Below are 26,660 nucleotides of genomic sequence, written 5' to 3'. Positions count from 1 at the left end.
ATAAACATTTTATTTGAAAAATAAATACAGTGCAAACACAAAAAGGTAGGAAGAGGCTAAAAAAACAACCCCCCCAAAAAAAAAACAACAAACAAAAACAAAAAAAAAACAAACAAACAACAAACGTTTAAATTGAAGGACACTGTTTTTTTATGTTAGAATGTAACCAGTAACTTGTGGCTAACTTCCACTAATTTATTTGTTTTTCTTTCTCTGTTTTTGGTTTTTTTTTTTTTTTTTCCATTCCTCTCAAAATACTTTTCTTTCTAATTCTTTAGGGAAGAGAAATCACCTCTGTCATTTCACCTCTGTGTTAGTCCATGGGCATGTATAGTGTGTAAATGGTTACGTGCGTACTACGTGAAAGAAGTTGAAGAGATTTGCGATCGTACTTGCATCGAGAGTGAAAGCCGGAGAAAAGATAAATATTTAATTAACGTGATTATGAAATTATTACTCAACCGGTGCCGTTCACCCATAGGCATTTTAAAATGTGTTCACAACGGCGCACTCACGTTTGCCCATTTCTCCTTCCTCTCTTTCTTTTTTTTTCTTTTTTTTTTTTTTTTTTTTTTGTTCTTTCTTTCTTTTATTTGTTCTTTTATGTAACATAACACAGAAATATATTTAACACCTAATCATTTATAGATAGTATAAATACAAGCATTATTTCCAGAAACAAACTGCATTAGAAAGCGCTGGTGCATAAACTCACTTCGATGAAGCCAAAAAATATGGCGCTAAGGTTCCACTCCTCTGTTTGGGTGAATATTCCATGTCGGCTGTAGACAGTTGTGTCTACACTCTATCTTATGAAGTTCAATTATATCCCCTTGTCATATGTTGCTAGGCCTTTCAGTGTATATAAAAAGTGTGTGGGGATGTTCTTGGGACATTTTTGTTAAACTATTTTGAACAATGCATAAACAGATAAAACTGTTTATATAAAACGTTGAAGCTATGGGTTAAAAAAGAGCAAGGCCTTGTTAGCTTTAGGCTCTTAAGTTTTTGTCAACAGCCAGAATTTGTTATGCCCTGCACAGAACACAACCACTACAGGACTGACACTGAAGTTGGCCTTGTCGTTGGAAGGCTTTAAGTCAGAAACAGAGTGATTTCCAGCAGGATTCTGGGTCGACTATTACATTGAGTTTTTGAATTTGACAAATAAGAGCAGACGGTGAAGCAAAGTGTGCAACATGTCTGTGTAGGAAGTGTACACAAAACGTCATAGTAATCCTGTTGCCTAATCCGAAATCACCCTTACAGTTTACTGTTTACTTTTCTAACCTTCAGTGAATGTGGAGACTTCTCAAGTGTTATTTCATCATTGTTGATTTATTCGAAACGTTTTTCTTAAACAAGGCAAACAAGTCAAAGTCTTTGGTTAAAAATTTAAGCCGTTGCTTCCCAAACAAATGATAAGCTGAGGAATCCCTTCTGCACAGAAAACCTCAGGATGATACACCTGTCACCTTTCACCTTTCATCTGTATATGCCTGAAACTCAAATAATACCACTCACAAATGTGTCACATTGGCAGAGCGAGAGCTCGTGCTGACCAAAAACAACAATAACCATGTAAGGACCGCACTTTTCTGAGAAACATGTTTGACAATTTTCGTCTTCCATTTATTGGGTTACAGGTGAGTGAACACGGATTGTGATTCTTTGCAACAGCTTTTTGGATCCTGTCTCACAGGAGTGACACACAGTCGTCATTAGCACGTAGGTGTGTTGATTAATAACACCTTGCACTGCAGAATCCGCAAAACAGAAATAAAATAACCAAGACTAGAAGTAAACTGGGTCAACAGGTGATGCTTCAGAATGATGAGTTTGTAACTCGCTGTCAGTAAGTGGTCCATCATTGCTAATGCTGCTCCTGCGGGGTGGAGGTGGAGGTTTTCTTCTGGGAAGAACATCGTCTGTGACGTCTGTTAGTGCACCCGCTGCATCCCCATTGGCTGTACGGGGCAGGTCGAGGTTAGTGCGCAGGTCGTTAGAGAAGTTCCTGACACCATTAACCTTGTGGTCCATCATGGGAGATACTTTTAACAGCTGAAAGGAAGGATTGGATTGTTTCGTTGAAATCGAAACTGCTCCGTCATCCCAATATGGCAGATCTTCCGGCTCGAGCGTTCCTGTTCTCTGGGTGCTACATATGTCAGGAGTGGGTGCCTCTCTGCCATCAGCAGAAGTTCTACCCGGAGGAGCAACATCTTTGTTTACGGTCTGTGAAATAGCCTGTACTTGAAATGTCGAATCTCCATTGAGAAGAAATGGCTTAGTTTTGCTGGGACCAAAACTTTCGGCAGAAAATGATTGTAGTGTGCCATGCGTGGATCCATGGGCGTCATCTTCGGTGTGGCCGGAAAGCGTGGAGTCACTCAAGTCCTCCGGCTCCTCCTTGATCGACTCGAAGTACAAGCCAGGATAAGACCCGTAGTACGGATGTATCATTATGTTGTAGTCTATGGCCATCGTATTATCATGGTATCTATCTGCCTCGTCATCAAAGCCATTTACACCTAAGCGCTCAGATGTCGCGTCTCTGAGAAAACTGAGCTGATCGCTGCTACCTGAACTCTGTGCAGTGTCACTCTCCGATGAGAAAGTATCATGTGAGTAAGCTCCAGAAGAGGAAGTGGTCTCCAAAACTTCATTTGGAATGGGTTCACCATCATACGATTTTTGGACCTTTGGCATCAAAACTGCCACCAAACGAGTTTCCTAAGCCGGAACTAAGACCTTGGGACTTGAACTGTCCCTCTCGACTTGGATCCGCAAAAGGATACCCCACTGAACTCACCCGAAAAGGATTTGAAATCGATAGGTCAGCAGCGCTATTACTCTGGCTTTGCTCGTCATCATCGTCAAGCCAAAGAGGACGACGATGGTAAGGTTCAAGAACGACTGAGTGTTCACTTCCGGAGCTGCTCGTCTCCAGAACATCCAACACGATAGCAGTGTCTGGCAGATCTGCATCGCTGTCCACCATCGTGATCATCTGTTTGCTGCTGTCAACATCTCGCCGGAAGTAAGAGCTGCGAGTCCTACTACTAGGGTGAGAACCGTTCTTGATGCTCCCACCTCCGGAGTAAGGGTCCATGGCGCACTTATCACAGAGTTCCCGGTGGGCGTTCCTCGCGGCTCGTCGACATCGTCAAAGTCCTTGTCCATCACTTCTGTTCTTTTTCGCGGGTTATGTGGCGCCACCTCGTCAAACTCGTCTTTGAAAACGTCCTTCATCAACACTTTATTCGCCTTATTAGAGCTATTCTTGTCGCCACTTACTTTGACTGTTGATGTTACTGATACATTGTCGGGTATGTTGTCAGCGTCTGTTGAGTCACTAGTAATGTTCTGAAGTTTTACAAAATCGTTTTTGCTAAATGCTACGGACACCAAACCCGGATTAACTGACTCCGGTACACGGGAAAAGTTTTTTCTAAACCCCTCTTTGTCCAATTCTACCGAAGACGAATATTGGTTGAAGTCGTTTTGCATCTCATAAGCAGGCATCTGTTTACTCTGGTCTGCCTCATACAGGAAAAACTCTCTTCCTACAAATTCATCTGCACCTTGTTTCAACCCTTCACCTTGCAAGGTCCATGCTCTTGCTTCTTCAGTTCCGTCGCTCCTGTCCTCGAGGTCATGCTCCCCCTCCACAACAAAGCTTTGGTTGGTCTTTCAACCTGTTCGTTCGACTGCTACGACGAGGCGGCTTCTTGCGACCTCGGACAGACTGCTTCTCCGTTGAGCTCCCCTCGCTGCTATCCCCATAACTGTCCACTCTTCCTAAGTAACCGTCTTTCAAAACACCCTCTGTCGTCGCGGCGAAGTGTGGCACAGGATCATCATTGCTCTCCCTTGGGGCCTCTGCTTCTACGACTTTTTCCAGTACCGAGCGGCTCCCTCCAGAATGAAGTCCGTGATGGCCATCAAGAATGATCTCTATGTCCCTGTCGTCGTACTGAAAACTGCTTCCGTCACTTTCACTCTCCACCCTCGGCGCGCCATCGCTTCGCTGGTAGTCGTAGTGAAAGTGGTGGTTAATCACATGATGAGGAGGACGCCTTCCGGATGTTTTTCGCAGCGTCTCGTTGACGACCGACATTTTCGGCCTCGCTGTCTACCTCGTCGAAGTCACCCCCAACAAGGGCTACATCTGGCAGCACGTGCATGTCCGAAACGAGGTCCTGACCTCGCTCTCCTTCCTCCTCGGCATCAAAGGCATCGTTGACGAATACGGCCGGTAGGTGCTTCTTCCGCATCTGTTCCTTCCACGCCTCCCGCGCACTGCCACTCCGCCGCATGTCAAAGGGGCGTGTCGGGCTATTGACTGACAGCCGGCTGGGGCTAGTGGTCTGAGAACTGCCACCACTTCCCTCGGCAGCTTCCGGTCGCTGGAGCGAAGCTTGCGCCGCTCGCTCCGACGCAGGTGAGTGGTAGATGTACCGTTTCTTCGTGGACGCTATGTCCGTGATGACTGTCAGGTCATCATCTAGGTCTGTGGTGATGATCTCAGCTCCACGTCTGGCTTGCTCCAGTGTAGTCGGGGGAAAATCCCTCGGGGTCGTCTTCTCTCGAATAGGCCCTGACTTGTCCATTGGGCTGAAATAAATAAATAGCATTATTTAGTTGTTTAGTCCTTCTAAAAGAAAAGCTAGAAAAGAGCAGAACACACAGCTACAAGAACCCACTTCAGCAGTTGAAAAGATTGTTTAGTCTTTCTAAAAGAAAAGCTTTTTTTATTTGGGGTTTTTTGGGGGGCGGGATTGAGACTTTTAAATGTAAAATAAGCAAGAAATAAATTAAAACAAGTGTTAACCAGACAATCTGGACGTGACAGTGTTCGTCCAATCTGAATGTGTGTTTTGAGGGGTCAGGGAACAGCAAAATGATGATGTCCTGATCGAAAACCAACACTTTTAGCGAAAAACAGCATAATGATCTGTATTTGTTTTATTAAGTTTTAAGCCTTGTTTTACCTGACAGTATGGAGACAGTAGCAGAGAGGCCAAGCGACCTGCAGATCAACTCACCTGATACTCGTGTACAGGACCAGTGATGGTCACGCCCCGTCTTACTCGTGCGGTGACTCGTACCGTGGCGCCACCTGGCGCTTGCACTCTCCGCGTGTAGGACTGAAGGGTACAGGCTGAAGGATCTTACATAGAAGATAAATAGCAAAGCAACGGTTACAACATCGTCTAACCTGAGAAACGCGAACACACGCATATACGCGTAATCACTCCTACGTCATCAAACATACTTCCGCGCTCTCTGGCTCACATTTTTTTCTTCTTTTTTTTTACGATTACCATTCCAAAGGATCAGGCAATATTTATGGTTAAAACTGGACGTTTCAGCTTAGCTGCCAGAACGAGGCTGTTGTATACAAAGCTTCCGGTTTAGTCACATTCATTCTTTAAGCTTCCGAGACTAACAGTGGAGAACTTTGTTAAGGGTTGGTCTCGGCAGACACTCAGCGGTCCACCTAAACACATTGGTGGCACAGGCTTACCTTCCTCCTTGGCTGACGTGTCTCTCAGCACGTGCACAGTCCACACATACACCAGGGCATGCCGGTAGCGGCGACTAAGCACCCACAGTACGTGCGGCGCCGTCAGTGCCTCTAGCAACAGCAGCCACAGCACCACCACCTGTGCCGACACCCGATCCACTGGCTGCACCAGTTGAATAAACTGCAGCACCTGCACACCAGAGCACTCTGTGACCCCGTCGCCGTCTTTATGTTCTTTACTCGACAAAGTCTCTCATTACTGTATACAACGGATAAACTGTCTAGCTACACGCTAAAAAAAGAGAAGGAAAAAAAAAAGTAAAGAAAGAAAGGGAGCAGAGGATCAAGAAGCAGCATGAAGATTATCATAAGTTAAAACGTGACATGTTTAAAAATTATTTAAAAAAATAAATAAAAAACACAAGAAAACATGGAAAATCAAACGAATAAAAGAAAAAAAAAGAAATCACAGATCATAAAAATCAGAATTAACAATCACGCCTCCATTTCATCCATTTTCTCCTTTTTTATTCCGGCTTATAGTTATTCTTCGTCACCGGCGGGCCGACAGTATGAAAACGAACCTCCTGACATGCACCAGATATATACAAATATTTTCTGCAACCACCTTTATCATATCTTATCATATCCCCAAAAATCGGAAAGTACAACTGACTGACTTCTCCTGATTTAGACTAGCTGTCACTGTGGTATGGCCAAGGTGGAATACATCTTCAGTGTTTGTTTGTTTGTTTGTTTGTTTGTTTGTTTGTTTGTTTGTTTGTTTGTTTGTTTGTTTGTTGTATCCAGACTTGATCAGTGCAACTGCTCGTCTTTTTCACACACTTACTTTTGCAATATCCTGTTACTCTCAGCTCTTGTTGTTGTTAGTTGGTTCGTCTTGTTTTTTGTGTATTTGATTTTATTCTCCGTTTAGTACGATTGTTTACTCTTCTATAGCTCGTTGATTGTTTGTTTGTTTTCCTGTCACTCTTATGCTGTTCATGTTTCGTTCTTGTTCTTAAACACTTAGAGCATGCTCCATTGGGATGTGAGTATCGGCTTTATAAATTTCGCGTTTATTTACTATTTCTGTAAGGTGTGTCCAAAAGCATAACAATGGATGAGAGATGAGAGAACAATAATGAAAACTGACATCGTCGACAAAATAGACTTTTAGTTGAACACACAAGTAAAATGAATGCAATGCTTGTATTGAGTTGTGGTAGGTCACGTGTTGTCTTGGGTACCAATGACGTCTTGTGTCTGACGTCGTTGTGCGTCATTTATTCCACGTCACTTGAGGCAGAAAAAGACGTCATCTATAAGAGAAAAGCAGTTGCCCTCCAAAACGACCGAATAAGCAGAAAAACAAGTCTTCTTCCGACATCTTTTTTTGACTCTCTAAGTGACATTCCTCTGAACTTCGATTTGGTTCACCTTCATCGTCATCGTCATCAGCGGTGTGTCGTCGAGACTTCTGTGTGTGTGTGTGTGTGTGTGTTTGTTTGTGTGTCTGTCTGTGTGTGTGATAGTAATACTTCGTGGTATGCAAGGTCAGTGTACGTTCGTCATATCACACTGCTGTGTACAGCTGCTTCACAAATTTTGATTTTACGAAGATGTCATCAATCACAACAACAGTAACTCACCATCGTTCCATTTCCATGACAGTCACTGCACGATCTTACATTTTCATCTTTCTTTCGCAGGTGAACAAGACTCAAAACAGAATTTTAGCAACACAAACGCCAATGTTTTTCTTTTCTGAGACAAGAGAAGACAAGCAGGGATAACTACATGCCTCGTCTGCATCGAAAACCAAATGAAAGCCGATGCTTTAGCCTGAATTTATCAATGATTTAATTAATTATTAGTGATCAAACTGAAAGGTCCTCATGCACTGAGCAAAGGTAATGGCAGTAAAAGTCATCCAGTGTGATGGTTTATTATTATTATTTTTTTTTGATAAACGGTGTGAGGTTGCCATCGCATTTGATTTTTGTTCTTGCAACAAAAACTGTCCTCTGGTAGTCAATGAGCCATGCATCAACAAACGCTCACCTTCTCCCACTGTACATGTGTTCATATAGGCAAATAAACAATATGTCTGCGTTTGTCTTATCATTATCACTACCTGGCCTAAGTTCGTAACGTTATCAACATCGTAAAAGTCTAAAACAAACAAGAAGACCAAACTTCATAGGATTTTCTTGATCTCACTTGTGGTCTTGTCTGTCACAGGGATCTGACTTTCCATTTTTCTCTCAATTTCTTCTTATTTCTTGATTATTGATGTCGGTGGCACCACTTTTCTGTCGTCTAGTAAGACTGCTTTATTAAAGGACGCGTTGAGAAGTTTATTGGCGACAATTAGCAGTGCAGGCGGCAAGGCTGTCTTCTGGGGTTTACATTCTGTAACGAATAAACCTCCTGGAAGTTTATAATTGTCGATGTTTTCGTGTAATGGTATCATCTCAGTGAGATTATCTAATAATATTTTCTTCGTCTCTTTAATAGTGACATTGCATTTACTCTCTAAATCATCTTTCACTGACCTCTCTAGGTCGTCGGCATCGAACTTCGTGTTCATAATCCCAGTGTCCTCCCTTGGAAACTTCTCATTGTTGATATGTATCCGTCATCCGTGTAATGACGCCATCTCATGGCGGTTATTTGATAAGATACTTGTTGGTCTTTTAACAGCACAGTTTATTAAACGTTCCTCTGTGTGTTCTCCGAAAAGACGATTTGCATGAGCTTTTCTCCTTTTGCTGGCCACCGTGTGTCTCTCCTCATGTGGCTTTTTACTCAAGAGATCATCGTGCACTGATCTCTCTAGGTTGTCTGCAACGAACGGTTTGTTAGCGATTACCCTAGCCTCCTGTGTCTTCTTCTTCGTTTTACTGAGATCGTCTTGGTGATTTATTTTCTTCTCTTTGGCAGCTGGTGAGAACTTGTCTTGTATAAACTTTTTTCTTCGATTGGTGTAGAAATCACAGATGTAAGGAAGTTCTTTTTCACAGTCGTCGACTAACAATTTCTTTTCGTCGGACTTTTGCAAGTAGAAACAGCCTCGCTTCTGAGCGATGCCCTCTAAGCCACCTGTACCCAAAGCAGACTCCAGAAATTCTTCTTGAATTGTATGGTTGCTGTCCCAGGTAAGCTGTCCGTCGTTCCTCAGCCCCGTCCAGGCTCCTATACCTACGATCAAGAATCCGTAGTGTTCGTGGACTACCGACAGCTCGTCTCCGGTCTCAAAGGTGACCAGGCTGCTGTCCATCTTCTGACATTGTAATTTAGCGTCGTACCAGGTGGCAGCAGAGTCCATGTACTTGTAGCACTTAAATTTTGTTAGCTGATTCCAGCCTACATGACATTGTTCTTGTTTGACGTAAGAAGTTCTTAGGGAGTTAGCATATTGCTGCTCCTCTTCGTTCACTGTCTGTTCCAGATCACTCATTTTGGAGTTGACATCCATTGGCCCTCCTGGGGTCATAGGTTTTTCGTCTTGAGCGTCAATTATATCAGTTCTATTTAGGTCTTCGTCCACATGATGCTCGAGCTTGGTAGGATACACGTTCCAGGGAGTCATAGTCAATCTGTCGACATCCCATGTATAATCATGAGTGTATACTTCGCAAATGACGCCGTACGTCTCGTCACACTGTTCCAAGAAAAGGGGATGGTTGTAGATTGTCGTGAGGGAGTAGCAGCCTCTCCTTTTATCTCCGCGAAGATTGCTGGCGCCACTGGTGAGAAAACCTAGAAACTCGCTGTCTACAGCGGCGACTGTCCCATGTAAACTTCTTGTCCTTTCGTAGTCCTGTCCATGCCTGTCCGTTTCCCATGAAGGGACGGACACTAATCTGGACAAAGTTGTACTCTTCAAGAGATTCCAGGGTCAGCATGCGACCGCCATTATTCCTGCATTTTTTCCTCCCCTCGCTCCAGTCAACTGGATGTGAGAGATATTGGTAGCATTTGCCTTTCCTCTTGTACCAATCTTCACCTGCACAACTGTGTCTAAGTTTGGGTATTGGGTCGTCCGTTTGGTAGGAGTGTTGTCGATGGGACCTCTATCGTAGGTTTCGCAAATAAAGAGGAAGATCACGTCGCAGTTCTCAGTTTCCCACTGTCTAACTTTATCGGTTTTGGCCAGCACACACTTTGTTTGGTTTGTCATTAATGCCGGTTGTCCGACCGCCCAATTTGAGTAGTTCATAGGTTGGAGATTGCTCCACATGAAGACTCCATGTGTTCTGTTCTCCTTCAACCCAATCCACACGTTGCCTCCAGCATCCGGGTTTCTCTCGCCCGACCCAATTTGAAGACCAGTTGCACCATCGAGTTTGCCATTGAGTTTTGGATTGTCGCCAGGTGGCCTCCCTGATCCTGGCAAATTTCCTGCGCATCGTGCCAAGTAGCAGGTATCTTGAAGTATTGATAGCACTGCCGTATCCCTAAATCCTCGGACGTTCTGCACAGCCACGTGAAGTCAAACTCCTCCCCGTACTCCATTTCAGACCCCGTCTCGCTCTCAAAGAGTTTGATCTCATTGACTACTGGATCCCCACCTGGCTTACCACCACACGACTCGGCCAAAATCACCTGTTTTTGAAGCCGGGTGCTTACCCACTCCATGTGCGCCATGTCTCGCAGGTGGACTCTGGAGGCCACGCGACACTTGTAAAACCCATTCCCTTTGCAGCCAGCATCGGGGACTAACACGTTCACAGTGTGTTGACGGATTTTACTGTGGGTCCCCTTCTGCATAGCATCTGTGTTAATTGAAGATAAGAGATTAAAAGTAAACCTCTGTGTGACTAAAACTAATTAGAATATACAAAACTATAACTTGATTATGACGGTGCTTCTTAGAGATGTCAACATATCAGCAACAACTGAGGAGGAGAGAAAGTGTTTGTGTGTGTTTACATATGCAGACGACAGAGAGATGTTTGTAGACACTTCTTTAAGTCATATTTAATATTCACCTCTGCTGGTAACTGAAGCTTTTTCGTTCTGCTTCAGGAAAGTGTGGTAAGTATTTGGCAGCTCAAACTCTGCAATGAGCGTTGTATCTCCAGACACTGCTTCTTTCCTAACAATCTCCACAATTATCTCCCGTTCTCCATCTTCTTTAGGCGTCCAAAGCCGAAGTTCTTTCTTTTCCAGTTTCTCTTGGACGAAGCAAGTAATATTCAGATGATCTCTTGGACGGAGGCTGACCGTTGTGCTGTCTAAGTCAATGTCGAACATTTGAACAAAATATTTCTGTGTCGTAGTCCAGTTTATAGAAGGTGTCACAAGATATTCAGAGCCGATGGTGGACGATTTTCTCCTGGCAGCTACTTTCGTCGTTGGGCTCACTCTGTATGTTTATATAGATTTCTGACTCTCAAATTTTGATTATAATCGTAATCATCTGCTATCATCGATGGGTTCAGATTATGTTTCGTATGCGATGGGAGGTTTGTAAATTTGGCATCTGTTGAATAAAGGTTTCTGAGTACGCTGTACCACATAGCACCGCCATGACAGCCAGCAACCCCAACACGTGTAGCATCCTCCCAGATAATGTGCGTTCATTCATTCTTCCTGTCTTCATAATGTCTCCTGACACAGAGAAGGGAGTGTTATCAAAACATGGGTTTAGTTTTGTGCTTCCCCAACCCTATCTTACATTGGTAAGTAGCCTTCAAATCAACATCGCATTATGTCATAAAAGACAATCTAAAAGAAAATACGAAAAGGGTTTTGAAGGCTTTAGAGTAGAAACTGTCCTGAGTGATTTATGAAGACCAGCAGAACATCGATGCAGCAATCGCTTTTCTATTGAAAACTATTTAAAAATAATAGTATACACTATCAAACTACCGAAACTATTTACCGAAGATTAATAACTGTCAAGAATATCAGCCAATCAAAAGGATCAGGAAGTAATTAAATCGTGCACGATTTCTAATTTTGAACATCAATTATTTTTTTCTGCATGCTACAAGTGCACAATGACTCGTTAGGATTTTTCCTCAATTATTCATTAGAAAAAATAGGTCTACGTCCAGTTCAGCTCACTGCATCCTCTGCAACAGTCTGTACTTCAACTACATTGATGAAACAGGTGAGACACACTTACTTCTTTGTACGAGGCAATGGAGGACGCTCCTGACAGAATAAAGCGTCTTGTCAGAAAGCAGCAATAATTTTACGGCATCGAGGTTTCAACTACCAAACGTCTTAACGTCTGCGACTTAACGCACGAGCGTGTGGCTACGACACGTCATGAATGACGCACAGAGGCAGATAAACACGATATTGTGACGTCATCTACGACATCGAAACTGTAAATAGCACCTGAAGCAACAGTTTGTCTCACGACGGTGGTAAACTATACGAACTCCAATTCTTTTATTTCAGCAGATCTTATATCAAGTGACTGATGTTGAAACGTTCGTTGTCATCAGTTGTACAGTTCATCTAGTCTAAACTTAGGGATACTGGGAAAGGAAGAACCAAATTAGTGTAAACAACAAAAAAAGAGGTTAAAACTTACAGATCAGAATTGTGGTCGTGAATTTTCTGATTACGATTATTATTATCATTATCATCGGGATCAATAAAGACAGACAAGGGTAATAGGATTGATGACGTCATGGTGGAGTGCCGATGAAAGGTTGCCGTCTGTCAGGTCACGCTGGTAACCAAGCGTTGCATGAGCTCCTGTGGCGCGTGGTAAGCTGTGTTCTCACCACACAGGTGTGCAAACATCACACTGTAACAGCAGCTACACGTGTGCACGGTCACACCACGTATCCATGACATCACGTAACCACTTATCTCTGAGAGGCTCGCACAACAGCTGTGACGTGTGCGTGTTACATTGATGAGTATTGAGTACTGGTGTACATGGACTTCTGTGTGCTTGTGTGTGGCTCTGTGTCGGCATGCGAGTAGTCATGTTTGTAGGAATGCGTGTGTGTGTGTGTGAAACGGAGAGATAGCTGTGGTGTGTGTGAGAGATAGAGAGAGTGAGAGAGAGTGAGGTCATTGTGTTTAGGTGAGTGAGCGAGAAAGAGATATGGTATATGAGAGAGAGATGGAGATATAATGTGTTAGAGTGCTAGTGTTACATATATATAAAGTAAACCGACAAGATTAAGTTATAATTATTAAACACTTCTCCTCAGAACACAAGATTTATGTAAAACCACTCAACCTCTAGTCGGTAAGATAGGTTCTACTTGATGGACATACAGATGAGGGAAAGCTTTATGAAGAAATAGAATAGAAATAATTTAGCAAGCCAGAAAGACAGACAGACGGACAGACAGAGAGAATCCTTAAAATAAATAAGAAAGAAATACCCAGGAGTGTGAACACTTGTTGACAGTTTCTTTGTGAATCGTCTCACAGAAGTTCACTGTCATATGCTGTGTTCACCACCACTTTGTGTTTTTCTGCATTTGATTTTATTCTTCGTTAAGTACGGTTGTTTATTCTTACATAGATCATAGGTTGTTTGTTTGTTTTCCTGTCACTTCTTAAGGACTAAGAGCATGCTCCTTAAGAGTGTGAGTATACACTAAACAAATTTCGCATTTATTTATTATATATTTATTCGTATGTGTTCCCTAAGCATGTGTGTTTTGTCTTTCTAATAAGTGTGTGCGTACGCGTGTGTAAGAGCAAGTGCGTGTGTGTTTAAATACGTTCTTGTCTATAAGTTTTTATTTGTTTAAAAATATTTCCTTAAGGTGGGTGTGTCCCGAAACACGAAAATGGTCAGATTGAGAGACAATAATATTGAGAACTGACATCGTTTGGAAAAATAGACTTTCAGCTGAATACACAAGCGAAATTAATGTAATACTTGTAATGAGTTGTGGTAGGTCACGTGATATTCTTGTGTACCAATGACGTCTTGTGTCTGACGTCTTATGTGCGTCATTTATTCCACGTCACTTAAGGCAGAAAAAGACGTCATCTATAAGAGAAAAGCAGTTGCCCCAAAACGACCGAATAAGCAGAAAAACAAGTCTTCTTCCGACATCTTCTTTTTGACTCTCTAAGTGACATTCCTCTGACCTTTTCGATTCATTCACCTTCAACGTCATCGTCATCAGCGGAGTGTAGTCGAGACTTCTGTGTGTGTGTGTGTGTGTGTGTGTGTGTGTTTGTGTTTGTGTGTGTGTGTGTTTGTGTGTGTGTGTCTATGTGTGTGTAGAGTAATACGTCGTGCGTATGCAAGGTAAGTGTACGTTCGTCATATCACACTGCTGTGTACAGCTGCTTCACAAATGTTGATTTTACAAGATGTCATCAATCACAACATCACTCACCATCGTTCATTTCCATAACAGTCACTGCACGATCTTACATTTCCATCTTTATTTCGAAGGTAAACAAGACTAAAAACAAAATTTTAGCAACACAAACGCCAATGTTTTTCTTTTCTGAGACAAGAGAAGACAAGCAGGGATAACTACATGCCTCGTCTGCATCGAAAACCAAATGGATGCAGATGCTTATAGCACTGAATTTATCAATGTTTAATTATTATTAGTGATCAAACTGAAAGGTCCTCATGCTCTGTGAAAAGCTAGTGGCAGTAAATGTCATCCAGTGTGATAGTTTATTATTTTCCAAGTTTCTTTTTCTTGAGACTTCCGGTGTGAGGTTGCCATCGCATTTGTTGGATCTTGCGACCAAAACTGTCCTCTGGGAGTAAATGAGCCATGCGTCAACAAACGCTCACCTTCTCCCACTGTACATGCGTTTCATATGGCAAATGAACAATATTTCCCGTTTCATATCATTATCCCTACCTGGCTTAAATTCCTAAAGTTATCAACATCGTAAAAGTCTAATACAAACAAGAAGACCAAACTTCATAGGATTTTCTTCATCTGACTTGTGGTCTTGTCTCTCACAGGAGTCTGACTTTTCATTTTTTCTAAATTTTTGTATATTTCTTGATTCTTGATGTCGTAGGAGTTGTAGTGTCCTCTCAAAATTTTCTGTCGTCTAGTTAGACTGCTTATTTAAGAAGACGCATAAAGACGTTTATTGGCGACTATTAGCAGTCCAGGCGGCAAGGCTGTCTTCTCGGTCTTACATTTATTAACGAATAAAACCAGTGGGAGGTTTCTTATCTTTGCTGTTTCTGTGTAATGGTATCATCTCAGACAGATTGTCTAATAATAATTTCTTCGTCTCTTTTAAAGTTGTATTGCTAAGGTCTCATCTTTTGATTTCCCTGTATGTTCAGAGATAAAGTTTTTCATGAGCTCTTCTTCTCCCTTACGCTACTTTCTGTTACTTATCTGCCGACCGTTCGCTCTCTGTCATCATCCGCTAATCTCTCTAGGTCCTCTGCAACAAACGGTGTGTTGACAATATGCCTGCTGTCTTTGGAAAACTTTTCTTTGTTGATGCGTCCGTGTAACGACGCCCTCTGATAGCGGTTATTGTGCATATTCTTTATCGCCTTAACAAAGCTCTTTATTAATGGTCCTACTTTGTGTCCTCCAAGAAACAGTTTTGTCTCTGCTATTCTTCGCCCGGCAACTACCTTGAGATTCTCTTCATTCTGATCATTCTCTCTATAACCGACCTCTGATCTCTCGAGGTCGTCTGCAACGTACGGTGTGTTTATAAGGAGTTTATGTAGCTAAAAGCCTTGTCAACAGCTTTGCCAAAAGATTTCAAAATAACATCTTTAAATTTATGCAAAGTATCCTTAAGAAGATCTTTATCATCATTCTTATCAGCATAGACGGCAACATGCTTGGCAGCAGTGTTTGGTCTGACTCCTGCTCCAATAGCATGAGGAGCATGTCTCGGCTTCACTCCTGTTCTCGCGCCCGCTACGGCGTGTTTCTCGTCATTCTGATGGACATTCTCTGTAAACCCGACTTCTGATCTCTGTAGGTCGTCTGCAACGAACGGTGTGTTCATAAACCCAGTGCCCTGTGTGGAAAGCTTGTAGGTTGTCCATGGGTCCGTTTAAGATATCCTGTATCATTCCAGTAATGTGTCTTCCTCCCCTCATCATGCGTCCAAATCCATGTCTACCAAATCCTTGAAATGTTCGACCCATTCTAGAACCGATCCCCAAAAAATTTTTGCTTCTCCTGCCCGCTACCGTGTGTTTCTCGTCGACCGGCTGTTTATTCTCTAGATCATCGTTCATTGATCTCTCTAGGTCGTCTGCAACGAACGGTTTCATCGCAATCCCATTGCCCTCTGTGGTAAGCTTTTCATTCTTGAATGTGTCCGTCTAATGTAGTCTTTTTAATAAAGGTTTCTGAGTGCGCTGTACCACATAGCATCGCCATGATAGCCAGCAACGCCAACACGTGTAGCATCCTCCCAGATAAGGTGCTTTCATTCATTCTTCCTGTCTTCATAATGTCTCCTGACACAGAGAAGGGAGTGTTTTATTACAACAGGGGCTTAACTTTTTGCCTTCATAACCCTATTCTGTCAGTGGTCAGTAGTCCTTCAAATGATCATCGCATTATGTCATACATGATAATTTTGGAGAAAATACGTAAAGAGTTTTGAAGGCTTACAAGACTAGAAACTGTCCTAAGCGATTTATAAAGATCAGAAGAACATCGATAAAGCAATCACTTTTCTATTGAAAACTATTTAAAAATAGTATACACTATCAGGCTTCCGAAACTTTTTTTCGAAGATTAAAAGGGGACAAGAATAATCAGCTAATCAAAAGGATCAGGAAGGAATTAAATCGGGCACGATTTTGTAATCTTGAACCTAAATTTTTATGTATGTATTTATGTAGCCGTGCTAGCTGCAAACACAAACCTAACTCCAAACCTAATCCTAAAGCTAACCCACATTCTGACCAAGACATTACGAAGTCCTGCACTCGTGTTAAAACAAATAAACAAATAATTAAGAACAAACAAGCAAAAAGACTTTGACACAAGACAAAACTTTATCCAGAGCCAAACCCACACATTCTTCATGAAAACCATTGCTCTCGTCATCTAAGAACAAGATTAGTTACACCAGCATTATTACTTATTTTTCTGCATGCTACAAGTACATAATGACTGGTTAAGATTTTTATGTCTTCTTCACTAGAAAAAATAGGTCTATCTCCAGGTCAGCTCACTGTATCCTCTGCAACAGTCTGTACTTCACTTGATACACCTAGCAATAGTACTGCAGGAATTCTCTCTTTGTTTGAATGTTCACAAAAACCAATTATTTACTTCAAAACTTCTCTGGCAAGGACGTAAATAGCAAAATCTCTAGCGAAAGCTGTTACAAGTAATTGCTTAGTTTGTATGAAGGAACGACAGCTTTTAGAAAGATTCAAACCCAAAAGTAATGTCGGCAAATGAACGTTTCTAAATACCTGACGTTCCTGTTCAAAGTTCACGTCGCAGTCGTCAGGTGAGACACACTTACTTCTTTGTATGAGGTAATGGAGGACGCTCCTGTGAGAAGGAATGTCTTGTCAGAAAGCAGCAATAATTGGAAGCAATCGAGGTTTCAACTCACAAACGTCTTAACGTCTGCGACTTAACGCATGAGTGTGCGGTTACGACACGTCATTACTGACGCACGGCGACAGATAAACACGATATCGTGACGTCACATGTGACGACAAACTGTAAACAGCACGTGAAGCAACAGTTTGTCTAGGAAAGAGGTTATAACTTACAGATGAAAATCGTGTTCACTAATTTTCTCCCTTTGTTTATTGTTATTATTAGTATCATCATCGGGATCAATAAAGACAGACAAGGGTAATAGGATTGATGACGTCATGGTGGAGTGCAGATGAAAGGTTGCCGTCCGTCAGGTCACGCTGGTAACCAAGCGTTGCATGAGCTCCTGTGGTGCGTGGCAAGCTGTGTTCTCACCACACAGGTGTGCAAACATCAAACTGTAACAGCAGCTACACGTGTGCACGGTCACACCACGTATCCATGACATCACGTAACCACTTATCTCTGAGATGCGCGCACTGCAGCTGTGACGTGTGCGTGTTACATTGATGAGTATTGAGTACTGGTGTACATGGACCTCTGTGTGCTTGTGCGTGGCTGTGTCAGCATGCGAGTAGTCATGTTTGTAGGAATGCGTGTGTGTGTGTGTGTGTGAAACAGAGAGACAGACAGACAGACGGACAGCCAGACAGACAGCCAGACCGAACAAGAGACAGGCATTAATTTAAGTAATAAATACACACGAATTTGAACACTTGGCGATAGGCGCACTGGACCCTATGTTCATAGGTTCAAACACATGTCGATGGCATTTGAACTGTTGAAGTGGTCATACTGCGTGTATCGCGAGGTAGCCCATGGCGACGACAATGTCACCAGGTGGCTGTACTAGTCTCTCCCCTAGGTGACCACAGAATTTCATATCGCGTTCGATCTTAAACTGTTGATTTTCCACAAAGGCTTTACACGCCATTCATCGAGCCCGCAAAATAATCTCTAAGCTGTAATGGGTGTGGCAACGTCTACCACCCACGTACTAGTAAGTAAGTAATCCTGTGTCAATGAAAACTCATAGATGCTTTGTTAAGGGCATCATTCAGAGAACACTTTAGACATAGAACTTTACTAAATCTTTCGGCGTGGCTCCTTAAATAAAAGTAGTTTATAACTATCAAAACTAATATAATATTAGATGCCCCTGAGCTGTGTGACACGTGCTACAACGTTGGAAATAAAGCAAACTGTCCTTGTGAGTTGTCTCACGAAGTTCACTGTCATTTGCTGTGTTCACAACCATTTCCGCCCTCCTGCATTTCCTCCATTTTCTCTCTTTTTTAATTCATGATTATTGTTGTTTTCTGTCACCGTCGTGTCGATATTTTGAGAAACGAACCTCCTGCCATGCATCAGATATATACAAATATTTTCTCCAACCACCTTTATCTCCCCTTTCCCCAAAGATCGGAAAGTCCAACTGACTGACTCTTCTGATTTTGCGTTGCAAGGACAAGTTCGCACGGTGGTATGGCCAAGGTGGAATACATCTTCAGTCTCCATCTGAAGGCTGATACCTGACCACTAAACCACGTGCAGTCATGCTTTTGTGTGGCAGACAAGAAATTTGGTCAGGCCTACAACGTTCGATCAAGGTGGGCGAAACCAACATCACCTTTGTGTCCTCCATCAGGAATCTGGATTCATTGTCACTGCAGACATGACTCTCGGTAAACAAGTTACAGCTGTCTGTCAGTCTACCTATTACAAAAGACTAATTATATCTGTCTCTGAGTCTGTCTATTATGAGCTACACAAGATCAGCGCCATCCGTCACATTCTGTCTACGCGTTCTACCAACACTCTTGTTTGTTTGTTTGTTTGTTTTATCTAGACTTAATTACTGCAACTGCTGATAAATTTTCACACCCTTACTTTTGCACTATCATGTTACTCTCATATCTTGTTCTTCTTATTTGGTTCCTCTTTGTGTTTTTCTCTATTTGATTTTATATTTTCGTTTAGTGCGGTTGTTTATTCATATATATCTCATAGGTTGTTTGTTTGTTTTCCGTCCCTCGTATGCTGTTTATGTTTCTTTCTTGTTCTTAAAGACTAAGACCATGCTCCTTAGAGGTGTGAGTATGCGCTTTACAAATTTCGCATTTATTTGTTATTTATTTATCCGTACGTGTTCCCTTCGCACGTGTGTTTTGATGTATCTGTATATGAATAGCTGTGTGAATACGTGTGTAAGAGATCGGCATGCATGCTTGAATGACTTTTGTAAGTTTTCATTTGTTTAAAAATATTTCTGTAAGGTGGGGTGTCCCAGAACACGAAAATGGTCAGATGAGAGAACAATAAAGTTTAAGAACTGACATCGCCTGGAAGAGAGACTTTCAGCTGAACAAACAAGCGAAATGAACGTAATGCTTGTAAGGAGTTGTGGTAGGTCACGTGTTATCTCGTGCACCTATGACGTCTTGTGTCTGACGTCCTGTGCGCATAATTTATTCCACGTCACTTGAGGCAAAAAAAGACGTCATCTATAAGAGAAAAGCAGTTGCCCTCAAAATGACCGAATAAGCAGAAAAACAAGTCTTCTTCCGACATCTTCTTTTTGAACCTCTAAGTCCGCGGTTCTCAAACAGTGAGTGTGTTTGTCTGTGTGTGTGAGAGTAATACTTCGTGCGTATGCAAGGTAAGTGTACGTTCGACAGTCACTGCACGATCTCACATTTTCATCTTTCTTTCGAAGGTAAACAAGACTCAAAACAGAATTTTAGCAACACAAACATCAATGTTTTTCTTTTCCAAGACAAGAGAAGACAAGCAGGGATAACTACATGCTTCGTCCGCATCGAAAACCAAATGAAAGCCGATGCTTATAGCACTGAATTTATCAATGTTTAATTATTATTAGTGATCAAACTGAAAGGTCCTCATTCTCTGTGAAAAGACAATGGAAGGAAAAGTCATCCAGTGTGATAGTTCATTATTTTTTTTCTGCAACATACGGTGTGAGTTTGTCATCGCATTTGTTGGATCTTGCGACCGAAATTTTCCTTTGGGAGTCAATGAGGCATATGAGTCAACAAACGCTCACCTTCTCCCACTGTACATGCGTTTCATATAGGCAAAGGAACAATATTTCCGAGTTGTCATATCATTATCCCTACCTGGCCAAGTTCCTAAAGTTATCAACATCGTAAAAGTCTAAAACAAACAAGAAGACCAGACTTCAGACGATTTTCTTGATCTTACTTGTTGTCTTGTCTGTCACAGGAATCTTACTTTCCATTTTTTTTTCTCAATTTGTTTTTTTTTTTTTTATTTCTTTATTCTTGATGTCGGAGGAGTTGTATTTGAGTCTCAAAATTGTTTTGTCTTCCAGTTAGACTGCTTAATTAGAAAGGACGCGTTGAGAAGTTATTTGGCGACATTTTGCAGTCCAGTCGTCAAGGCTCTTTCTGGTTTACATTCTGTAACGAATTAAACCTGTGAGAAGTTTATTTTTGTTGATGTTTCCGTATTATGGGCTGATGAAAGACAGATTATCTAATAATAATTTCTTCGTCTCTTTAATAGTGACATTGCTAAGGTCTCGTCCTCTGCGTTTGCTGTATCCTCCGAGAAAACGTTTGGTCTGAGCTCTTCTTCTCCCTCACTCTACCTTCTGTTACTCATCTGCCGGCTGTTCACTCGCTCGGTCATCGTCCACTAATCTCTCTAGGTCGTCTGCAACGAACGGTGTGTTGACAATCTACTTGCTCCCTTTGGAAAACTTCTCTTTGTTGATGCGTCCGTGTAACGACGCCCTCTCATAGCAGTTATTGTGTATATTCTTTATCCACTTCACAACGATCTTTATTAATCGTCCTTCTTTGTGTCCTCCAAGAAAAAGTTATGGCTATGTTCTTCTTCTCCCGGCAACTACCTTGAGTTTCTCGTCACTCTTCTGATCATTTTCTGTATCCCCGTCCTCTGATCTCTCTAGCTCGTGTGTAACGAACGGTGTATTTATAATAAGTTATTCTCCATGTTCTTAACAACATCCTCAACAACATTCTCAGCTTTCTTAACAGCATCCTTTACAACATCGGTAACAGCATTCTTAGATTCCTTCACAGCATCATCAACAGTCTTCTTAATAGTATTTATAACAGTTTTCTTAACAGTCTCCGTAACGAGATCTTGCACAGAAGCCTTTATTACAACTCCTGGTCCAGGATCATTAGGAGCACGTTTCGTCTTCACTCCTGTTCTCGCGCCCGCTACCGTGTGTTTGTCGTCATTCTGCTGGACATTCTCTGTATTCCTGTCTTCTGAACTCTCTAGGTCGTCTGCAACAAACGGTGTGTTCACAATTCCAGTGCCAGGGCTTCTGCTTACGGACAAAATTGCGTACAGTACGCATTAAAAGTTCGGAGGACATCTTCAATTTTCGTCAGTGGGGTCCCAGGGGACCCCTTCAAATTTGGGCGAAGAACAGATATAAAATTGGGTAAGTGTAGTGTCTGACATCGTAGCCCAATCTATTGTTGTCGTCTGCTACAAGGTGAGAGTTACTTCCCTTGCACTGAGTTGTTTCCCTTACTGGGAAGAGTTCCAAGATGTTGACAGCATGGTTAAAATCATCGTCTCAGAAATGGAAACAAAGTGAATACCCCAAGTACAGTGAGCTCATAAGTTCATCACAGATGCTTGCACACTATTCATGGCACAGAAATCTCGCCATTTCTGACAAGACATTACAGTGCTTTGTGTGCCTGAAAGACATTTGAACAAAGTAGTTGATTTGTTGTTGTTTTTTCAACTTTGTAAAGGGACCCCTTAGAGTTAGCCTGGGACCCCTTAGAAATCTGAAGAAGGGGTGCCTGGGACCCCAAAGAATTTTGCCTTAGCAGAAGCCCTGCCAGTGCCCTGTGTGGAAAGCTTTTCATTGTTGATGGAACCGTGTAACGCCGCCATTAGATAACTCTCTGTTATTGACTTCTTTAGCCTCTTAACATCATCTTCAAGTGATTGAAGTGCATCAAGAACTTCCATCGAAATTGCATATTTTCTCCCGCCCGATGCCGTGTGTCTCACGTCGAAGCGCTGTCTATTCTTTCGCTTATTGTTCTTTGATCTCTTTCGGTTGTATTTATTTTTCAAGACATCCTCTAACTTATTATTAAGACCCATAACAATATTTTCTATTATTTCTTGTTCAAATGCATGAGTACCACGTTTCTGTTTAACTGCTGTTCTCCCGCCCGCCACCGTGTGTTTCACGGAGTTGTGTGCATTAGGCGTCTGTTGAATAAAGGTTTCTGAGTGTGCTGTACCACATAGCACCGCCATGACAGCCAGCAACCCCAACACGTGTAGCATCCTCCCAGATAATGTGCTTTCATTCATTCTTCCTGTCTTCATAATGTCTCCTGACACAAAGAAGGGAGTGTTATCACAACATGGGTTTCATTTTGTGCTTCTCCAACTAATTATTTCACTGGTCAGTAGCCCTTCAAATGATCATCCCATTATGTCATAAATGATAATTTTGAAAAAATACGTAAGAGGTTTTGAAGGTTTCACAAGAGTAGAAAATGTCTTGAGCGATTTATAAAGATCAGAAGAACATCAATGCAGCAATCACTTTTCTATTAAAAACTATTTTAAAAAGTAGTAAACACTATCAGGCTTCCGTGATTACTGCAAACGCAAACCCTAAATCACAACTAATCCTATGGCAACCCCACATTCCAACCCCGACAAAACACGAAGTCCTGCACTAGTGTTAAAACATTTAACAATATTAAGAAGAAACAAGAGAAATGACTTTGACACAAGAGAAAACTTATCCAGAACCAAACCCACACATTCTTCATTGAAAACCATCGTTCTTGTCATTTAAGATCAAGATTAGTTACACTAGCATCAATTACTTATTTTCTGCATGATACAAGTACATAATGACTAGTTAATATTTTTCATCTCTTATTCATTAGAAAAAAATAGGTCTACGTCCAGGTCAGCTCACTGAATCCTCTGCAACAGTCTGTACTTCACTTGATACACCTAGCAATAGTACTGCAGGAATTCCTCTTTGTTTGAATTTCCCAAAAACCAATTATTTACTTCAAAACTTCTCTGGCAAGGACGTAAATAGCAAAATCTCTAATGAAAGCTCTTAGAAATAATTACTCACACGAACTACAACTTTATATAACATTGAATCCCAACAGCAATGTTGACAATTATGTTTCTGAAAGCGGAAATGAACGTTTCTAAATACCTGACGTTCCTGTTCAAAGTTCACGTCGCAGTCGTCAGGTGAGACACACTTACTTCTTTGTACGAGGCAATGGAGGACGCTCCTGTGAGAAGGAATGTCTTGTCACAAAGCAGCAATAATTGGAAGCAATCGAGGTTTCAACTCAGAAACGTCTTAACGTCTGCGACTTAACGCACAAGCGTGTGGTTACGACACGTCATTACTGACGTACGGCGACAGATAAACACGATATCAGATGTTACCTGTGTCGTCAAACTGTAAACAGCACGTGTAGCAACAGTTTGTCTAGGAAAGAGGTTATAACTTACAGTTGAGAATCTTGGTCGCTAACTTTCTTATTACAATAAAGACAGACAAGGGTAATAGGATTGATGACGTCATGGTGGACGGCAGATGAAAGGTTGCCGTCTGTCAGGTCACGTTGGTAACCAAGCGTTGCATGAGCTCCTGTGGCGCGTGGCAAGCTGTGTTCTCACCACACAGGTGTACATGGACCTCTGTGTGTGTGTGTGGCTCTGTGTCAGCATGCGAGTAGTCATGTTTGTAGGAATGCGTGTGTGTGTGTGTGAAACAGAGAGATAGCTGTGGTGTGTGTGAGAGATAGAGAGAGAATAAGTTCATTGTGTTTAGGTGTGTGAGCCAGAAAGGGATACGGTATATGAGAGAGAGGGATGGAGATATGATGTGTTAGAGTGTTAGTATTACATATATATATATAAAAGTGCGCAATAAACCGGTAAGATCAAATTATAATAATTATACTCTTCTCTTTGTAACAGTAGATTAATGTAAAAGCACTCACCGCTAGAAGGGAAGATAGCTTCTATTGTATGGACATAGAAACGAGGGACAGCTTTATGAAAAATAGAGTAGAAATAATTTAGCAAGCCAGAAAGACAGACAGAGGAACAGAATCATAAAATAAATAAGAGAGGAATACACACGAGTGTGAACACTTGTTGAAAGGTGAAAACTGTCCTCTCTGTTCACAGTTTCACTGTGATATGCTGTGTTCACCAATTTCGAACTTTTTGTTTCATTGTGGTTATTAATATATAATCAATGGCCGAGATGTGTGTTCTCGTGTGTCTTGTCGTGACTTCCTTACCAGTCTATTTATTGTTGTGGTAGTCATGAACTTAAATAATTCCGGAAAAGGCAAAATACTATCCGGACTCACAACACGCGGCATTGGACAAACACTCGCGTCAGCTCGTGCAGAAGGCGAATATTGGCGAAAATGATGACACCCAGCTTGCACGTGCATCACTGTGCAGGTACCCCGCCGTTACAGTCTGTCACACTCATTAGTCACCAACGGCTCGGGGTTAACGACTTTACCAAGAACCATAGCACCTAGATGATAATAACGGTCTGAAACTGTCATCGTAAATGAGAAGAGAGATAACACATCATCAAGAACGGTGCAATTCTCGTTTATTATTCTTGTCTAGTGCAATACAGTCTCGTGTGACCGTTAATGAAAGGCTGTGGAAGAGTCTGTAAGAACCTGTGGTCACAATACCTGGTGTTACAACCTTGTGACAAGGTCCATAACCACACTGGTGTACACGCTTCTCTCCCCTGCACACTCGTTTTACAGATGCTCACACAGTGCTCACAAAGCCCCGGTCATGGACGATTGTTTTCCTGACTTGTTTTCACTCCAGTGTCAGGTTAAATTATTCAACATTACAATTCTGTGCAAGTGATTTCATTTCAAATTAATAATCAATTTATATTAACTCTTTAAAGATTAAATTGCATTTTAAAAAGAATGTTGTAGACATTAAGGGTAGTTGTGAGTGTCGATGTTTTATGGTCACGGGAAGCACACAGCTAGAACAGTTTTGTTTATATGTATTAGACAATGTACTCAAAGAAAAGATTGATTTCAAATTGCGGGTTCAAGGTCTGTGAGTCGAGACCCGTTGAAAAAATGAAAGAGCTTACCGCGAAGGGAAGGTGTTGGATGAGGGCTGTTAGGAGGGTGAAGCAGACGACCACTCGACAAAGCTCTGACGACAGGTTGAGCTCGTTGTACCTGGCATGGACAGTTGCCGGAACGCTGCGCGCCACCCCGGACTTGCCGGATGGCCGGACAACGATGGCTGCCGCCGAATTGGCTGCTACCTGTCCGTTCTTCTCACCTGGACCACGCCCAGGCACACCTCCTGCTGTCGTCTGAGACGATAATCCGTGAGAATACCCTTCCCCGTTAGGGATCCTCCCGTTGCTGGTCACGAAAGGGCTTCCTCCTTGTTTGATCTCCTCCTCTTCATCAAAGGCGATCGTTCGACCGTCTATACCTCCTCCTGAGTGCCATCCGGTCGCGTTTTGACCTCTGGCGTTGTCATGGCCGTTAGCGGAGGTAGATGTGGAGAACGCATTAGATGACGAGGGCAGATAGAATCGTCCAGCCTTTGTACTTCTCTACCGCCGTTCTACGCATGTACTTGAACACAGCCAGCGTGTCGGCCGAGGACACCAGGCTCAGTATCATGGTGGCTAAGGTCACGATGAAAAAGAAGACGACAAATGACGTGCTAAGACCCTGCGGAAGAAAACTACACTCTCCTCTTCCTCCTCCATCTGAAAACTGTTGAAAGTAGGAGTACACTCCGAATCCTACAACTGGCACGAGACCTGTGACCACACCGCCAAACCACGCCAAGCACACTAGCACCTTCACGACGATGGCGGAGCTGTACACTTCCTGACCCGAGGTGAACCTCAGGATGCACATCCAGTGCACGTTCATAACCCCCGTGGTCAGCAGCTGGGACATGCGCACACACACCAACAACCAGACGTAGAAGGAGCACAGTTCCGGCGGCCACCCGCTCCCACCCAGCTCCACCCCCGCCGCCACAGGCAGCGCCACCACGGCATGCAAGGTCATAGTCACAAAAAGGGAGATAAGTGCGGCGTCTGAGCCGTGGAACTGCCGGCGGTAGTGGCACACCACCACCACGGCCACCACGTTGGTGGTGAGGGCAAAGGGCGCCAACACTAGCCACGCCACGGCGCTCCCGAAGTTGGACATCCTCAAGTGACTGCCGCACCACCGGCACCCATGGAGTCGGGCTTTGGTCCAGGCACCAGCAGATGTTCCAGAGCCTTCTACAGCCACGCTGCTGTTCTTTGGGTTCTGTCAGCCCCTGTTTCTGTTTCACTCACTTTTCAGTTTCTATTACAGTTCACTATGGGGTCTCTGTTTCATCCAATCGATTCCTCCGAGGTTGCCAATGGACCATCGGTCAGCACACTTGCCGATGTAATTCATGTCTAAGTCAGACACCTCACAGTTTCAACTCAGACTCAATTCCTTACTCTTCACACATCTCACAACTCACATCTATCC

The 26,660-nt window shown here is 42.6% G+C and overlaps 3 protein-coding genes and 2 long non-coding RNA genes across 6 annotated transcripts; all 5 read right to left on the bottom strand.

Moving 5' to 3' along the window:
• Positions 1 to 515: 515 nt before the first annotated feature.
• Positions 516 to 26,342, bottom strand: LOC112557581. Its single transcript, XM_025227530.1, has 5 exons — positions 25,929 to 26,342; positions 25,250 to 25,729; positions 5,531 to 5,720; positions 5,049 to 5,173; positions 516 to 4,617 (listed from the first exon to the last, which is right to left on the bottom strand). Exons 1-5 carry the CDS (start codon positions 26,340 to 26,342, stop codon positions 4,528 to 4,530), a joined length of 1,299 nt encoding a protein of 432 aa, XP_025083315.1. The 3' UTR covers positions 516 to 4,527.
• On the bottom strand, positions 7,489 to 9,430 carry LOC112557144. The gene has a single exon (XM_025226802.1). It carries the CDS (start codon positions 9,123 to 9,125, stop codon positions 8,172 to 8,174), a length of 954 nt encoding a protein of 317 aa, XP_025082587.1. The 5' UTR covers positions 9,126 to 9,430; the 3' UTR covers positions 7,489 to 8,171.
• On the bottom strand, positions 9,654 to 10,823 carry LOC112557145. Its single transcript, XM_025226803.1, has 2 exons — positions 10,528 to 10,823; positions 9,654 to 10,311 (listed from the first exon to the last, which is right to left on the bottom strand). Exons 1-2 carry the CDS (start codon positions 10,790 to 10,792, stop codon positions 9,803 to 9,805), a joined length of 774 nt encoding a protein of 257 aa, XP_025082588.1. The 5' UTR covers positions 10,793 to 10,823; the 3' UTR covers positions 9,654 to 9,802.
• Positions 13,907 to 17,143, bottom strand: LOC112557148. Its single transcript, XR_003097904.1, has 2 exons — positions 16,976 to 17,143; positions 13,907 to 15,950 (listed from the first exon to the last, which is right to left on the bottom strand). It is a non-coding gene; the product is annotated as an uncharacterized LOC112557148 (long non-coding RNA).
• Positions 22,228 to 23,479, bottom strand: LOC112557147. Of its 2 annotated transcripts, none has more exons than XR_003097902.1 (2): positions 23,350 to 23,479; positions 22,228 to 22,442 (listed from the first exon to the last, which is right to left on the bottom strand). It is a non-coding gene; the product is annotated as an uncharacterized LOC112557147 (long non-coding RNA). The 2 variants fall into 2 exon arrangements; XR_003097903.1 differs by having other exon boundaries at positions 23,297 to 23,473.
• Positions 26,343 to 26,660: the final 318 nt, after the last annotated feature.

The sequence above is a fragment of the Pomacea canaliculata genome, linkage group LG2 (assembly GCF_003073045.1).
Source record: "Pomacea canaliculata isolate SZHN2017 linkage group LG2, ASM307304v1, whole genome shotgun sequence".
Taxonomy (NCBI): Eukaryota; Metazoa; Mollusca; class Gastropoda; order Architaenioglossa; family Ampullariidae; genus Pomacea; species Pomacea canaliculata.
Note: the sequence above shows the minus strand (reverse complement) of the source record. Positions and strands in the feature narration are given on the sequence as shown.

Bases quoted from the DNA above. Each gene is read 5' to 3' on its own strand.
- LOC112557581 (XM_025227530.1), bottom strand. From the start codon at position 26,342: ATGTCCAACTTCGGGAGCGCCGTGGCGTGGCTAGTGTTGGCGCCCTTT. The intron at 5,721-25,249 runs GTAAGCTCTTTC...TCTGGTGTGCAG, and splicing joins TCCAACACCTTCCCTTCGCG to GTGCTGCAGTTTATTCAACT. The intron at 5,174-5,530 runs GTAAGCCTGTGC...CTTCTATGTAAG, and splicing joins CACGTCAGCCAAGGAGGAAG to ATCCTTCAGCCTGTACCCTT.
- LOC112557145 (XM_025226803.1), bottom strand. From the start codon at position 10,792: ATGTTCGACATTGACTTAGACAGCACAACGGTCAGCCTCCGTCCAAGA. The intron at 10,312-10,527 runs GTGAATATTAAA...CAATTAACACAG, and splicing joins AGCTTCAGTTACCAGCAGAG to ATGCTATGCAGAAGGGGACC.
- LOC112557144 (XM_025226802.1), bottom strand. From the start codon at position 9,125: ATGACTCCCTGGAACGTGTATCCTACCAAGCTCGAGCATCATGTGGAC.